Below are 16,962 nucleotides of genomic sequence, written 5' to 3'. Positions count from 1 at the left end.
GTCAGTGATATGGTTTGTAATGCTCAAGCACCGGTAAAATCAAAATATATTAAATCTACAGTTCATGTGACTAATGACATAATGTGGGTGTGACATCATGCCATAATGTTCAATTGCTAGGCCTATGCATGTATATAAACATGTGACCTAGTTTTAGCCACATGAACCGTAGATTTAATATATTTTTATTTTACCAGTGCTTGAGCATTACAAACTATATCACTGAGTTACTTAGATATCTAAATGCCAAAATGGGCAAAAGATCTAAGAAAAACTAAAGCAGATAGTCTGTTTGAGAGTCTATTCAAAAATTTATCATCAGCTGCCATGTGAAAGACAGTTTGAGTGGTCACCACAGTGACATCTGAGAAGCTAGAATTGTATCTTTCATCTTCTACCATCTTGACTGGAGCTGGACTGTGCCTTGGTAACCTGGAGCTTATAAATGTAAAAAGCAACAAGAGAAGAGACTTTGAAAGAGAACTATATTACTGAAACTGCAAATTGCTTGTAACGGATGAGTCCCCATGGCTGATGGCATATGTTACAATGGAACTAAAGATTGGTGAACCACCTACTCTACATCCCATGAGGCAGCTGAGGCTGTTAAGTTAGAGAAAATGTAATCATATAAATATCCATGTGTTAAAGTGATAAAGGAACAAGATACTAAAATAATGAACATTCTTGTTAGACAAGCAGTAGACATACACAGTGATTCCATGGTGAAAACATTGTCAGTGTGGTCCTTACCATCTTGGTCACTTACCCAAATACTTAAGTAGTTCAGTACATTGTTTATGGGCTTGATGTACCAAGTTTGCATTATCACAGCCCAAAATGTACAGTGAAGTGTGTGATATAATTTCTACATGGAGATGCATGTTCTAGTGGAACAAGAAGATAAATCTGTGAATAACTACAACATTGATAATTTGTGTGTTACAGTATGATACATAATACCAGTTGGCTTCCAAGTTAAGATGGACTTTGTTGACACTTGTCATAGTGACATTTGAGGGTACTGGGCCTTATCAAAATTTTAGATAAAACAATTTCAGAACTCGAAATGAAAGAATTGTTCTTTCCAAAAAATGATTAAGCTTAGGACTGATGGTGAGAGTGGCAGTACTGTAAGACAAGGTGTTCTTAGGACTGATGGTGAGAGTGGCAGTACTGTAAGACAAGGTGTTCTTAGGACTAATGGTGAGAGTGGCAGTACTGTAAGACAAGGTGTTCTTAGGACTGATGGGGAGAGCGGCAGTACTGTAAGACAAGGTGTTCTTAGGACTGATGGCGAGAGTGGAAGTACTGTAAGATAAGGTGTTCTTAGGACTGATGGCGAGAGTGGCAGTACTGTAAGATAAGGTGTTCTTAGGACTGATGGCGAGAGTGGCAGTACTGTAAGACAAGGTGTTCTTAGGACTGATGGTGAGAGTGGCAGTACTGTAAGACAAGGTGTTCTTAGGACTGATGGCGAGAGTGGCAGTACTGTAAGACAAGGTGTTCTTAGGACTGATGGCGAGAGTGGCAGTACTGTAAGACAAGGTGTTCTTAGGACTGATGGCGAGAGTGGCAGTACTGTAAGATAAGGTGTTCTTAGGACTGATGGCGAGAGTGGCAGTACTGTAAGAGAAGGTGTTCTTAGGACTGATGGTGAGAGTGGCAGTACTGTAAGACAAGGTGTTCTTAGGACTGATGGGGAGAGCGGCAGTACTGTAAGACAAGGTGTTCTTAGGACTGATGGCGAGAGTGGCAGTACTGTAAGACAAGGTGTTCTTAGGACTGATGGCGAGAGTGGCAGTACTGTAAGACAAGGTGTTCTTAGGACTGATGGCGAGAGTGGCAGTACTGTAAGACAAGGTGTTCTTAGGACTGATGGCAGAGTGGCAGTACTGTAAGACAAGGTGTTCTTAGGACTGATGGCGAGAGTGGCAGTACTGTAAGATAAGGTGTTCTTAGGACTGATGGTGAGAGTGGCAGTACTGTAAGACAAGGTGTTCTTAGGACTGATGGCGAGAGTGGCAGTACTGTAAGACAAGGTGTTCTTAGGACTGATGGCGAGAGTGGCAGTACTGTAATATAAGGTGTTCTCAGGACTAACGGCAAGAGTGGCAGTGCTGGATGACAAGATGGTCTTAGTGTGAAGTATATCTCAATATTTTGATATGGTTTGCTTACATTTTGGTGTGTTGGACTCATTTTGACTTGACTTTGGAGAGAGTTCGAAACACAGTTCCAGAACTTAGATATCAGAAGAGTTGCTACCTTCTATGAATTATCAGCTAGGCATTTTTCTGAACTTTCTGTTATCAACAATAAGTCATATACTTGCTACCTTGTATGGTTTTCCAAAGCATCTGATGAACCTTGTAATGGCAATTGTTAAGAATCAACCTTACATGAGTAAACATTGGCTAAAGTTAGCCTATAGAAGCAAAACAGACAGAAATTAAAATCAACAGGCTACAGGCCTCTTAAAGACTTGGTTCACACAATCCACTAACAAGTGAATGAGTGATATTATTCTGGAGGTATTGTGTCATTTTAGAAACATAGAAAAAGATGCACAACGAGTATGATCAAACTTTTCAGTTTGATAAATGAACAAGATCATATCATGAGCATTTTGAAATTGTTGCTGTAGCTGCCTTCCTCTGGTGATGAAGGGGAAAAGAACCAATGGACTGTCATTGAGCAGGAGCCTGTGGGAAGCATGGTGCACAATTTATTGGTGAATGGAGGCCATAACTTCTCTGTAACCAGGACAGAAATCATTATGTCTGCAAGAACCTTTTCATCTGAGCACCTTGATCATGAATTAGATATGCTCAACTGAATGTTATGAAAGGAGTTGCAAATGCTGAAAATGCCACCAGGATGATTGAAGCTGAGAGAGATCTCACCTCGAGCATGTTTGGTGCAGAATCAGTGAAAATGTTTGTTGATGATAAGGGATTATACAAAGTCCATGGTGCATGTAATTTTAAGGAACCTGACACAATTACTGCAAACCTGTACAAGCTACTGAAAAGTAACAGTGTTGAATAATCTGATTCAAAAACTTATCATAACCTACCCACACAGAATGGCCATCGATCTAGTTATTTCATGGCACAAAGAAATGAAAAGCAAATTATACTTGAACATGTTCATGGAGACCCTGTGCAAGCAACTGTGCATAGTTCTACATTCTCTCAGAATTACACTCTTTGACCCATGCTAAGTGATTACAAATTTTTTTACAAAGAAATGCTTATTATAGTTTATTTTATATTTTTCAACATCATACTAATTTGTATGTGACAATAAATAGATATGGTAATAAAACGTCAGTATTTTTCACCCAGTGAACAATTGTTAAAGTAAGCCCTGCTCTCTGTATTTCTAGCCTTCATTTTGTAATGTTCTACAACATGATTTCTCTCCTCCTAGACAGTGTATTCTAAATGAAAATGTGGTTATTGGTCATGGAAGTAAAGTGGGCTCCCATTCCTCAATTATCAATTCTGTGATAGGCCATGACTGTGAAATTGGTAAGTTATGATGTGTACTCAAAGCAGCATCTTAAACATACTAGGTTTTTTAATATATGTTCATCTTTTGTCATATGCTTAACTCTTTTGTTATAAACAGTTTTCAAACCAGTTGATACATTGATAGGCAGCCAAAACACACAACTAAAAATGACTGATCATATTAGTCTACAGTAATAAAACCACAACAAATTGTTGCCAATTACAACTGTCTTTCCTTGGTGTAATACATTTTACTAGCTAACTTAAACTCAGCCATAACATTGTGACACTTTCTTTTAAGCAAAAGGTAGACAGTAGTCTATATTCTATCTTGATGTTGTGGTTGAGGTAGCTGGGTGGATCACATCAAGACAAGACAGTTTTAGTTATCAACTGAAGTTTATTCTGACAAGGAAGTAGGTGAGATTAATTGATTAAATACTGAAGAAAAACAAAACAAATAATGTTGAAACTGTTACACTTTAAGACCTGTTATCTAGTAACTTTAAGAATTGTGCATAGCTCAGTGCTTAATATGTTCTTTGGTTAAATATTTGTTTTTATAAATCATCAAACTTCATGATTCTCTAAAGTATTAAGCATCAAGATGTTTATATATATATATATAGAAAAGCATACATAATACAAAACACTGGTGAGGTTAATGCCAGAATCAGTGATAAATGTAATTTGATCTCGTTAATTTAGTATTCCTAAATTATTTCAGGAAACAACGTGCACATTGATGGGTGCTACATATGGAACAGAGTGAAAGTGGAAGATGGATGTTTTTTACAGTCTTGTCTGTTAGCTGACAATGTCGTTGTGAAAAAAGGAGTCACCATCCAAGCTGGTTCTGTACTCTCCTACAATGTAAGTTCAAATAATCATCACTATTTATCCTGGTTCTGTACTCTTCTGCAATGTAATCATCATCATTCATCCTGGTTCTATACTCTCCTACAATGTAATCATCATCATTCATCCTGGTTCTATACTCTCCTACAATGTAATTATCACCATTCATCCTGGTTCTGTACTCTCCTACAATGTAATTATCACCATTCATCCTGGTTCTGTACTCTAACAATGGAAGTTTAATTGGATATCAGCCTGTATTTGTTTTATCAGTTTACCAAATAATAAACACACAAAGGATATTTGTGTCATAAGTTTACCAAAGAATAAAACACACAAAGGATATTTGTGTCATAAGTTTACCAAAGAATAAAACACACAAAGGATATTTGTGTCATAAGTTTACCAAAGAATAGAACACACAAAAGATATTTGTGTCATCAGTTTACCAAAGAACATACCACACAAAGGGTATTCGTGTCATCAGTTTACCAAAGAACATAACACACAAAGGGTAATTGTGTCATCAGTTTACCAAAGAACATAACACACAAAGGGTATTCGTGTCATCAGTTTACCAAAGAACATAACACACAAAGGGTATTCGTGTCATCAGTTTACCAAAGAACATAACACACAAAGGGTATTTGTGTCATCAGTTTACCATAGAACATAACACACAAAGGGTATTTGTGTCATCAGTTTACCAAAGAACATAAAGGGTATTCGTGTCATCAGTTTACCAAAGAACATAACACACAAAGGGTATTCGTGTCATCAGTTTACCAAAGAACATACCACACTAACCAGATATTAACTTGTAAGATCTCAGTTTACCATTGGTAGAACAACTAACTAGTCATTACCTTGTAAGATCTCAGTTTACCATTGGTAGAACTACTAACCAGGCATTAACTTGTAACATCTCAGTTTACCATTGGTGGAACCACTAACCAGACATTAACTTGTAACATCTCAGCTTACCATTGGTGGAACCACTAACCAGACATTAACTTGTAACATCTCAGCTTACCATTGGTGGAACCACTAACTAGACATGAACTTGTAAACACTTAGTTTACCATTGGTGTAACCACTAACCAGACATTAACTTGTAAGATCTCAGTTTACCAGTTACTCAGTTTTTTTCATCCTTTAGGTTGTAGTTGGGCCTGATATTACTATAAAGTGCTCAACTCTTCTACAAGCAGAACCTCCTTCTACTGAAATGGATGAATTTGGTGATAACCAAACCCTTGAGCCCAGTGATTCTATGGGTAAATCTAATTTGTAATTCCATAAACTGTCTAAATTATTGATTATAGTGTTTGATATTTAGCCAAATTAGCCTCAAGTTTCTTGTGAAATGTTTGTTTTTAATTAATGTATAGCTTATCTTGTAGGTCATTGGGAAGTCACAGTTCTATATGTAGAATCTGAGTCAGAATTTACTTTTGATGGAGAAGTTTGGAGTCAGTATTATATTTTAATGTTTAAGCAAGAATAGTATCTTCTTTTTCATAGCTTTATAAGTAGAATTCTGATCTTTTCCCAGAAATAAACAATGATATATGCTGTAAAATTAAAAATAGTGGATACCAGTAGCTGATATTTTGGATTCGTAATGAAAGACAGGTGAGATCAAATAAAAGTTTTCCTTTCATTAAGTGTACTTTGAGGTTACTGGTTCTTTTGTGAAGTAAGTTTTCTACTTGAATCTCTAGTTGTTGATCCAGAACTAGTAGGAACTGAAGGTAACGGTTTTTTGTGTCATTTGTCACGTGGGAGAGATGACGATAATGAAGAATTTCCTGAAGACGTCTGGGGACGAACTTGTCAGTCTGAAAGTGAGGATAATGAGACGAGTGTTTTAGATTCAGTAGAAGAACTTTCTGATGGCGATAGTCCTCCTCCAGATGATTTACGACGTAAGTATTTCGTATGTTCTGTTACCTGTGGGTTCACTATCTTACATTAAATAATTCCACATACACAGATCATCAAGAGATACAACATAAACTGAGGGTGAAGCAGAATGCATCAGGATCACGTTGTTTGGCATTTTGTAGGTTGTGTGATGCTATTGAAAAATCTATTGCAAATTGGAACAGAAAATTATGGTTGTTTATCCTAAAGAGCTTAAAGCTTGTAACAGTGTGTAACTGTTTATACTTGAAGTTTGTTATTTTTATTGCCCTAAAAACCCAGAATAATAGCACACCAAGTAAACAATGTCGTATAAGTATCATAATTTATCTGCTTTTCTAACTATGATATAAAGACCTTTAAAAATTTATCTTAACTTGTGAATGTATATACCATGAGAAAAAGTTTCAAACTAGTTTAAATAGACAATGCTCTGTACAGGGAACAATGTAATATGTCATTTGATGGTTAAAACTTTGCCTTTTTCTTGGTTATAAATACTTCAGTATAAGACATCATAGAGAACTCTTGGTGATTAGTGAAAGAGATGATGTAATAGGTGGGCATGACAAGTGGGTTTGATTTTGTAGTTTATGGCTCTGTATACAAATAAGATTGAAGGCTGCAAAAAATTATACTTTTGAGTAAAATCTTTATTGTAAAAAGCAATGTAAATGAAATTCTTTACTTTTCAGACTAGTGGTGAATAAATTATAGAAGAGGGAAGATCTGTAGACCTAATGTCACAATTCTCACACTAGGGGAAATTTATGATTTATAAATATTTCCTTATAAAATTGAAACTAAAGACATTTGTATAATGTTAAAAATTGGTTTGTTCACTATTCTGTATTGTTATGGTTATTCTTATACAGTGATTACAAAGCAGTTGAATTCAATTTTGAATGTAACTAAAATAATTTTGGCATGCATGTTTGAAATTCCCTTGGAGAGAATAACATGTTATGATGAGACATCATGAATGCAAAGGCCAGTGACATAATCAAGAAAGGTGACACAACTCGTAGCACAACTAGGCACATGTTGTATACTTTAAGCATCTGGAAATTGAAACTGGTACTTGTGCTATTCCATGCCAAGAGATTGCAGTCAAGTTTCTATATGCAGCACCTATGGATTTCCATGCAATTGGGTTGTTCAAACAGATGCTTGGAAAACCTCATCTTCATACACTGGATGGTTTGTGGAAAGTATGCAGAGCAGAGTGATGTTCAATAGAAACTATGCAGTGTGGCTTATACTCAAGATGAACTACCATTGGATATAGCATGACAAAACATTGTGATATGTGATGGAGATCCAAAATCATTTTAATACAATGTAATCAAATTGTCAGTTATAGGTACATGGTTGTTATATTATATTACCTGCTTATAATATTCTTGCTCAGCATTTCTGTATGATTATCTTAGTAATTTTTACAACTTCAGTGCATTTTATTCATTAATAAAAACTTCTAAATAACATACAGGTTTGAATGTGTGATGTTCATACCTTTTCTTTTGTCATTTTCAAGTATTTTACAATGAGGTTTTAGACAGTTTGCTCAGAGGAACTGAAGAGAAGGTGAAATGGGAAAATTTGGTGTTAGAAGTAAATTCTTCCAAGTAAGTTTAGGAATGATTTAGATTTTGCTGCAAAAAATAAATAGTGAATTTTGTTTCTGCTTTATATCTGTTTATTTAATGATCATACCTTCATAACTGGATTTTGTTTGATGAAGGGTTTTTGATATGTGCTAAATATATACATAACTTTTTTATCTACAATCTATGAGTTTCTCCATGGTTCATTTATAATGGTAGGTTTCTTGCTCATCCTTTAAGATATGGTTCATTTCTAAGTTTTCATATATTACTCTACTGGATGTAGGATAATAATTGAGTTAACATTGGATAACACTTTGGTAATCTCTGGGTGTAGAAAAGACAAAAAAAAGACTTGTTGAACCATTTATTGTTACTACAGTGTCCGTTAAAATGGTACAGACATTGTAAAGAAAGTCTTGAAACAGTGATTGCAATCTTTTGTAAAAGAAATTTATTTTGATTATTATAATATGTGAAATCCTTTGTATATCTCATTACATGACTGTCCTGAATTCATTGTTATGTATCACAACTTGTATTAATTTTACAAGGATATCAATGTGTTATCAATTGTTCACCATTATAAATAAGTGAACCTTTTGTTATTTAGATATGTTAGAAATAAGTGAACCTTTTCTTATTTAGATATGTGAAGTATAATTGACTTGTTGTTGTTCAGATATGCTTACAATGTTACCATGAAGGAGGTCAACACATTGGTAATGAAAGCTATTTTAGAAATACCAAAACAGGGATCCCAAGAGCCTTTACAACCCCAGGTATATCTTGTTGCATTGAAGCCTTTACTCAGTCAGTTACTTCCATTGATGAAGAATTACGTGAGGAGTAAAGAATCACAGTTAGACTGTTTGTCTGCTCTAGAAGTGAGTTATAATTTTGTTCCGTATGTCACAGTTTTTTCCAATGTTGTAGATGATATTTCATTTCTTTTACATTCCAATATTTGTTGAAATAAGAAATAGGATAATGTTGATTGATCAAACAAAAATAAATTGTTTATTGCAATTGAGATATAGAAAAAAGTGAATGACAGTCAAGTTACACAGTGTGATGTATAACCCAGCTGGGTTTATTAGTATCATATCAGATGTCAGGATCTGGTGGTGTTTCCATACTCAGATTAGAATTCCTGTCTCTACAAAAAAAAATGCAACAAACTTATTATCTTTTAAAATATATGAATTTGTGTGAATGAAACAGTGTATTACAGTGTTTATATATCTTGTTTTTAATATTTGTGTGAATGAAACAGTGTATTACAGTGTTTATATATCTTGTTTTTAATATTTGTGTTCATTTTTGGATTTATTTTAAATATAATACTTACTTCTCAGTGTAACTTTTTTTAGTATAGATATAGAAGTTACAAACTAAAGCCTAGAGAAAAGTAATGGCAGACAGTAACAAACCTCTACTGGCTAAATAGAAGTTACAAACTTGGCCTTAGAGAAAAATTAAGCTAGACAATAATATACGCTTGTTGGTTGGAAACAAGGTGTTACTAACTTAACCCTTAATACAAATGTTAAAAGTGCAAAAGTGTTAGAACAAAATCAAAAATTATATTTCAGGCTACTTTCAAAGAACAATGTAACATAAATCACAGGTGTGAAACATCATTTTATAAATCATATTTAATACAACAGAAACTCAATGGAACTGCACGAGTTCAACAAACTGTTAATATTTTGTGTGTCCACTTTTTTGATAAAATAACTGCAGTTTGTCTTTCAGGCATTGTTGCAATATATTTATCCAAAGTTTTCTCTGAGGTTTTACTCAAAATGTCTCTAATACACTCCCATAAAGTTTCTTGATTTGTCAAGTTTTCATTGGATTGAAATCAAGGCTCTGTGGGGGCCATTGCATCACTTGAATGACTCCAGCAGCTTCCTTCTTAGCTTAGTAATTTCTGCTGGATGAGTGTTTGGGGTCATTATTTTTTTGGTAGTAGAATCCTTTACCAATAATATACAAACCACTGGATATACTATGACAGATCAGTATCTGATGGTACTTGTGCTGGTCTATTATTCCATCTATATTGTAAATATCTCTTGTCACCTCAGCAGAAAAACACCCTCAAACTATCATACTGCCTCCTCCATGTTTTATGGTAGGTGTATTTCACTTTTGCTCCACTTGACATACAACGTACACTTTGAAAAAAACATTTAAAACTTGCACTTATCTGTACATAAAATCTGTTTTCAGATTTTGTACTTTTTAGCAAATTTCAGTCTCTTGATAGTATTTGAAGATTGAGGAAAAGGTTTTTTTAACTGCTACATGAGCAAATATTCCATTATCATTCATATGGAACATGATCGTTTATCCCATGCTTGAGATCAGTGGCAGTTTTCCTTCTGATCCAAATACTACATAAACAAAGATGCTTAACATCAGTATCATTGGGTTCAGGTGTTCTGCCTCTTCCTTTCAAATTTCTTGTCTTGGTCTCACAATCTAGGGTGTACTTGACAGAATTTGGGAAATGTTTCAAGTCTTCAGCAATTTGTCAGATTGTCCAAGCAGCATCATGTGAATTTTTTATGTAGACTTTCTGCTCTACTAGTAATTCTGTACACTTCTTGGGCTGTGGGATGACATCAAAAGTGTTCATATATAGTGTTATTTATATAGGTTTATTTATGGAGTGCTGTTAAATTGATTTCTTCTTACTTATACTGGTACCACATGTTAGCTCCTTGCTAACTTCTTTCTATATACTTAAGATACTATGATAGTTATTTCAAACCATAAATTTGACCAGTATGTTCATTCAAGCAAAATCCTAACCCTTATGACATGCCCTTTGTACAAGCGTATGGGAATTATAAATTGATAAGTATTCTCACCCTGGTTCATCCAGTTGTCAACAAGGATCATTGAAGCATTACTATAGTGTTGAAATTTACATTCTATAATAACATGGAAGAATTAGGTCATAAAGTGTAAAGAATGATGAAATATTTTCTTATTCTAATAATTTTGCAGAGTACTGTGTTTTTTTGGTATATTTCAGTTGATTAGTCACTTAGATGCATTTTCCATTTTTACAAAATATATTTTGTTGTGAAAAGAAAAAGACATTTTAATCAAGCTAATTTAACATTTGAAACCTAGGTGTGTTGATTCAATGAACCTATTGTATGGTTAGTTAAACTGCATTAAAAAACCAAAACTAGTGTAAGAAATAGTTAAAAATATCAGAATTACTTTCTACAAATTAAGCAGCAGGGAGAATTATAGCTCCCTGCCATGGAAGTACATGAATATGAAATCACAGCTGTGAATATAACTAAATCTCACATAAATAAACTATTAATTATTGTACACCAAACAATGAGTGAAATATTTGCAGCACTAAGATACTCTGAATTTGTATGATATACTTCAAGACAACTGTACGTCTACTACTTTAAAAAATATCACAAAGATTGCTACAGCTATCATCAGTTCTTTGTCAGTAACCAGTGAGCAAATTTTAAAACTAACTACAGTTAATTCAAATTTGTCTGGACCAGTGATATGTCAAATGATAGTTCTACTGACTTGATTGAATCCAGAACCACTTACTATTTGAAAACACACAAATAAAACTTTAAAACCATACGAAATTCTTTTAGTCACCGAATTGATAGAAACAAGGATATACAATAAACTTGGTGTTGTAAACCATATAATGAATAAACCAATACATAGAAAATCCTGTCCAAGGCCCTGCATGGCCAGGTGGTTAAGGCATTTGACTTGTAATCCAAGGGTTGCAAGTAGGAATCCCTGTCACACCAAACATGTTCACCCTTTCAGCCATGGGGGTGTTATAATGTTATTCGTTGGTAAAAGAGTAGCCAAAGAGTTGGCAATGGGTGGTGATGACTAGCTGCATTTCTTCTAGTCTTACACTGCTAAATTAGGGATAGCTAGTGCAGATAGCCCTTGTGTAGCTTTTAGCAAAATTAAAAAACAAACAAACAATGCCTGCCCAAGTCAAACTTGTAGCATATCATAAAGTAATAGATGGGAATTGTAAACAGCTTATATGTTTCCTTGACAACATGTTGCTTTATGTCATATTGTCAGTCATAAGCATACCATTGTCCTGAAAATAGTTTGCTATATGTTATATCATTGTGTGTACCTATGAACAATGTATCGGTTACATCATGTATACTGGGTAGATGTTAATACTGCTATGTGCCTGTCAATCAAGATATTTCAAGCTTACAACCAATGTGATTTCTCATCTATTCTTCCAATACAATACTCTCCCTTCACTCAGATTATCTTTTCTCAGTTTGTGCTGCCCTCTATTTGTAAACTTTTAAAACATATGTCACAGGCCTTCAACCCTCCCTCTGAAGGTAGTGTGAAATAAAAGGTTAATTTGGAGGTACAATTTTTAATTGTTGTTCATTAATTATAAACTAAGTAATTAAACCTGTAGTGTAAATCTACTAATTTGTCACTGCAAAAGTAGTTTCTGAAAAGAAGCTTTTTTAATATATATATTTTAAAATGTTTATTTTATCTCTGTTGTATATTTTAGTTAGTTATGTCATTCTGGATTATTTTAAAATTTCCACATAAAGTTTGGTTTATAAAATCATTAATCACTGTTTTGATTTGATAAACAAGGCATCTAGCTTCAATGTGTTTACCAAAATTATATACAACAACTTCTTTGTAACTGTTAAACAGAAGGTTTCAATTAATATATGTAACAAGTTTATGACTGATTTGTTTTTGTTTATGTATTTGCTTCAACATTTCTTCTTGGTGATTTTCTTTACTCATTCAAGCAGTTATTTAAACTGATATGACCTAATGCAAATGAGGTCTAACACAGAGGGTTTGTCAGTGAAATGAACCTTGATATAGCTGAGTGAAAACTGGTTTGACTAAGCCTGCTGTATCTTATTCCACACACACATACATGCAAACACCAAATTTCAATAAATTGTAGAGGAAGTTACCTTTTCTTCTACTAAACTTGTATGACTTTGACATCTATGTCAATCACTACTGAATAGGAAATGTTATTGCTTTAATAGTTCCAGTGAATGGAAAAAGAGCTGTCTCAGTGTGTTTAGATCACTAGTCTTTGATGTATTAAAGTTGAGATACAAGAAGCAGTTACATGACAATGTAATGGACTGAAGTTACAGGAAGACATTAGTACTGTTTTAATTCAGAGCTCTTACTTGTGTCTTCCTAGAAGGTTACGATGGTTGGAAAAATTCTGGAAATCCTTAAACATTTTTACTTAATAAGCTCTAACTGTGAAAATTAGAAAATTCTTTATAAATTTGTTTTTCAATGTTCCTTTTAATGGTACATTTTTACCCTTGAGGCAGTCTGCACCCATCTAGATATGACAGGGTTGAGTTTTCAACAGTCTTAACCATTATCTCAGATAGAATGGGGATTATTACACCTATTGTTAGACATTTTCAATAAATTTGGTTGAAAACACTTCAACTAACATGCTAGTCTTTATACAATGAATGATCATATCTGAATCTATTAGCTGAAACCAAATTTAATTTCAACTTGCTGTTTTATACTTCACTCTAGAGGTGAGATTCCTGCTATAATTTTCTTTATTTCAAATTTTAAATCCCTGTTAACCCTGTGTTCATTGTCTTTGTCCATTTTTTTAGCTTAACCAGTTAAAAATCCTTTTTGAGTGAATCTAAACTCAAACATTTTTTTTACTTTAGTGACTTCACAAACATTACTGAGATCTCTTCTTCAACTCTATTATTATAAACATTTTTCTTTGTCCATTATCTTGGAGTTACTGGAACCCTGCAGTATTTCTATACATCATTTACAGTCTATTTTAATAAACGTTTTTTGATGTTGTTTATATTGATTCATCTGATGCTTGAATAGAAAGGAATTATCATCGGTTTAAGAATTACCACTCTCAAAAAGTTCTTTTAAGACAAACTCCATCCTGGTAGTGTATCTCCCACTGCTGGTTCTTAAAGTTGTATAAACCTTTTAAAGATGTTGTCCATCATTTATTTACATTAGTTGTTCAAAGTAACCTTCTTTTCAAACATAGATTCATATTTTATTACAGCTCATTAAGCAAGGATTTTATTACATATAATAGGTGACTGAAAAATGTTAGGTTGGTTTCTAGTACTTAATTTGATTTATTAATATTATATAAGATAGTTTTGTCATTTTGTGTAATTCTCATGCAGGTTTATTCTTCATCACCATCCAGTACCAGTAATCATATGTGAATTTGTGAAGGCAGAACATTTACTAGTTCTTTACTGCTTTATTTTGATTTTTAGATGAGAAATTCTGAGCTACATTCTTACTAAGTATCAATAATACTGTTTCTTTGAGCAGGAGTTTGGAATTGTGAATGAAGAATTAGGAGTGATTATTATGAAAGTACTGCACTTCTTGTATGAAAAAGATATTCTGAGTGAGCCAGTAATACTGGAGTGGTATTCCAACCCCCCTGTGTTAGGAGATCTAGATCCAGCAGAACAGAATCTCTTAAGAAGAAAGGTAATAATAAAAAATCAAACAAGCATGAAGATAACAGAGTGTGTGTAACTGTAACTGTGTAAAGGTAACAGAGATTATATATCTAATTTTCGTAAATAAGGCCATAAGTATCTCTAATTAGCTATACTTATAACCAGGTTAATTTTAGTTTTTCTTAAATTGAAAGTTTTTTTCTAATCAATAGCTAATATTAAATAAACTTCAGGGGTTTATCTGTGATTGAACTTTAAATTTTTAGTTCAATTTACTATTTTTAAGTTTTCCTCAAACATCATGAATATACATGTGTGTTATACTTTCCTAAGAGTATCAAGGTAATTAATGATTTCTTAAACCCCTCTTTAATATTGGTTTTAATTGTTTAGGTTCAACCTTTCATAAAGTGGTTGGAAGAAGCAGAAGAGGAATCATCAGAAGAAGACAGTGACTGAAACATAACAGACCAGAAGCCTTTGTATAATAAAATAGAAAAAAATGATTGTATAAAAAACTTAAATAATAATAAACATAATAGACTAGAAACCTTTGAATAAATGAAATAGAAAACATGACTGTATAAAAAACCTAAATAATAATAAACATAACAGACTAGAAACCTTTGAATAAATGAAATAGAAAAACATGATTGTATAAAAAACCTAAATAATGGAAAACATAACAGACTAGACCTCTTTTTATAATTGAAGTACAAAAACATGATTGTATAAAAAAACCTAAATAATAATACACATAACAGACAAGAAACCTATATAATAATAAACATAACAGACTAAAAACCTTTGAATAAATGAAATAGAAAAACATGACTGCACATAAAACCTAAATAATAATAAACATAACTTTCTAGAAACCTTTGAATAAATGAAATGGAAAAACATGATTGTACAAAAACCTAAATAATAAACATGACAGACTAAAAACTTTGTATAATTGAAATAGAAAAACATGGTTGTATAAAAAACCTAAATAATAAACCTGACAGACTAGAAACCATTGTATAATTGAAATAGAAAAACATGATTGTATAAAAAACCTAAATAATAATAAACATAACAGACAAGAAACCTATATAATAATAAAGAAAACAGATTAGAAACCTTTGTATAATTGAAATAGAAAAATATAATTGTATAAAAAACTTAAATAATAATAATAAACATAACAGACTAGAAACCTTTGAATAAATGAAATAGAAAAACATGACTGCACATAAAACCTAAATAATAATAAACATAACTTTCTAGAAACCTTTGAATAAATGAAATAGAAAAACATGATTGTACAAAAACCTAAATAATAAACATGACAGACTAAAAACTTTGTATAATTGAAATAGAAAAACATGGTTGTATAAATGATTGTGTTAATTATTTCTACTTCTCATCACACTGTAGTTACAGTCCTGTGTGATAATTGTTACTACTTCTCACCACACTGTAGTCACAGTCGTGTATTTATCATGACTACTGATAACTGAACTATATTTGAATCAACAATCAATGGATTTGGTGAGGGAGAGAATGAACAGTTTATATAATAAAAGATTTTGTTTTCCCTTCTTTGAAAATTATGATGTATAAAACAATAGGTTCCATGAATAGGTGGTGCTTCTGTGGCAAGTTAGTTAATGTATATTTCTATTTTAAAGATGCCACAATAACCATCATTTGTTGAAGTTATGTATCACCAAAAAATCCGTGAAGTACCTCAAGAACAGCAATAGTAGAGAACTGATAAAGAGTGTAGTTTGGATTGACCTGATAGATGGCACTAGGTCAGATGTCACATAAAGTGTAATGGTGTTTATGTGAAAGAATATTAACATCACTGGTTATAACAGTGACATTAGCATATACCCTCTGCTTGTCCAAACCACAAATCTGAAAGCTTTATGCACTTAGCTGTAATCAAGACAGGGTGAAATGGAGTAGATACAAAATTATTCTAGAGTGAAATCTTATTGAACAAGTTTAACAATATCTATCACTAATGATTGATTATCAGCCTGTAACAACTTCTATATGTTAAATATAATTGACATTTGTAAGAGATGATATTTAGTGAATGAAAACATAAAATTATATTGATCACTGTTCAGGTTAATATGGAACTGTAGATCACGCGTGTTTACTCTGTGATGAAGATACAGATGAACTGACAAAAACTACCTCATTGTAACAAAACAGTAAAGACAGTAGAAGAATAGTAGACAGCAACAAAATGCTGTGTCTTGTGTATATTAGTAATTTATTTATAACGCAAGATAATATTTTAAAAATGTATTGCTATAAAACAATAGAGTGCGCCACTACTTTCAAGTATAAGTAATGTCATGAAATTAAAAAGGAAAATTATTCGAAAGGAAATCTGGTTAGCAATGAGAAATAACGTTACAAATCTGAAAGAAGTTACATCTGTACATAGCACTAGGGTTGAAACTAAGAGCGGTGACCACTACAAGATGGTGCCCAATTAGCACTACAAGGAAT

General features: G+C 32.8%; 1 protein-coding gene across 3 annotated transcripts in view; it reads left to right on the top strand.

Moving 5' to 3' along the window:
* eIF2Bepsilon (eukaryotic translation initiation factor 2B subunit epsilon) overlaps nucleotides 1–15,068 on the top strand; it is a 29,716-nt gene extending 14,648 nt beyond the window's left edge. For all 3 annotated transcript variants that reach the window (XM_076487642.1, XM_076487641.1, XM_076487643.1), the window contains 8 exons: nucleotides 3,436–3,536; nucleotides 4,246–4,391; nucleotides 5,536–5,653; nucleotides 6,101–6,304; nucleotides 7,840–7,930; nucleotides 8,592–8,796; nucleotides 14,309–14,473; nucleotides 14,839–15,068. In XM_076487642.1, the coding sequence (XP_076343757.1) occupies nucleotides 3,436–3,536; nucleotides 4,246–4,391; nucleotides 5,536–5,653; nucleotides 6,101–6,304; nucleotides 7,840–7,930; nucleotides 8,592–8,796; nucleotides 14,309–14,473; nucleotides 14,839–14,904 (1,096 nt within the window). In that variant the 3' untranslated portion in view covers nucleotides 14,905–15,068. The remainder of the gene's footprint in view (nucleotides 1–3,435; nucleotides 3,537–4,245; nucleotides 4,392–5,535; nucleotides 5,654–6,100; nucleotides 6,305–7,839; nucleotides 7,931–8,591; nucleotides 8,797–14,308; nucleotides 14,474–14,838) is intronic.
* The last annotated feature ends 1,894 nt before the right edge of the window (nucleotides 15,069–16,962 follow it).

Source organism: Tachypleus tridentatus, chromosome 2 (assembly GCF_004210375.1).
Source record: "Tachypleus tridentatus isolate NWPU-2018 chromosome 2, ASM421037v1, whole genome shotgun sequence".
NCBI lineage: Eukaryota > Metazoa > Arthropoda > Merostomata > Xiphosura > Limulidae > Tachypleus > Tachypleus tridentatus.
Note: the sequence above shows the minus strand (reverse complement) of the source record. Positions and strands in the feature narration are given on the sequence as shown.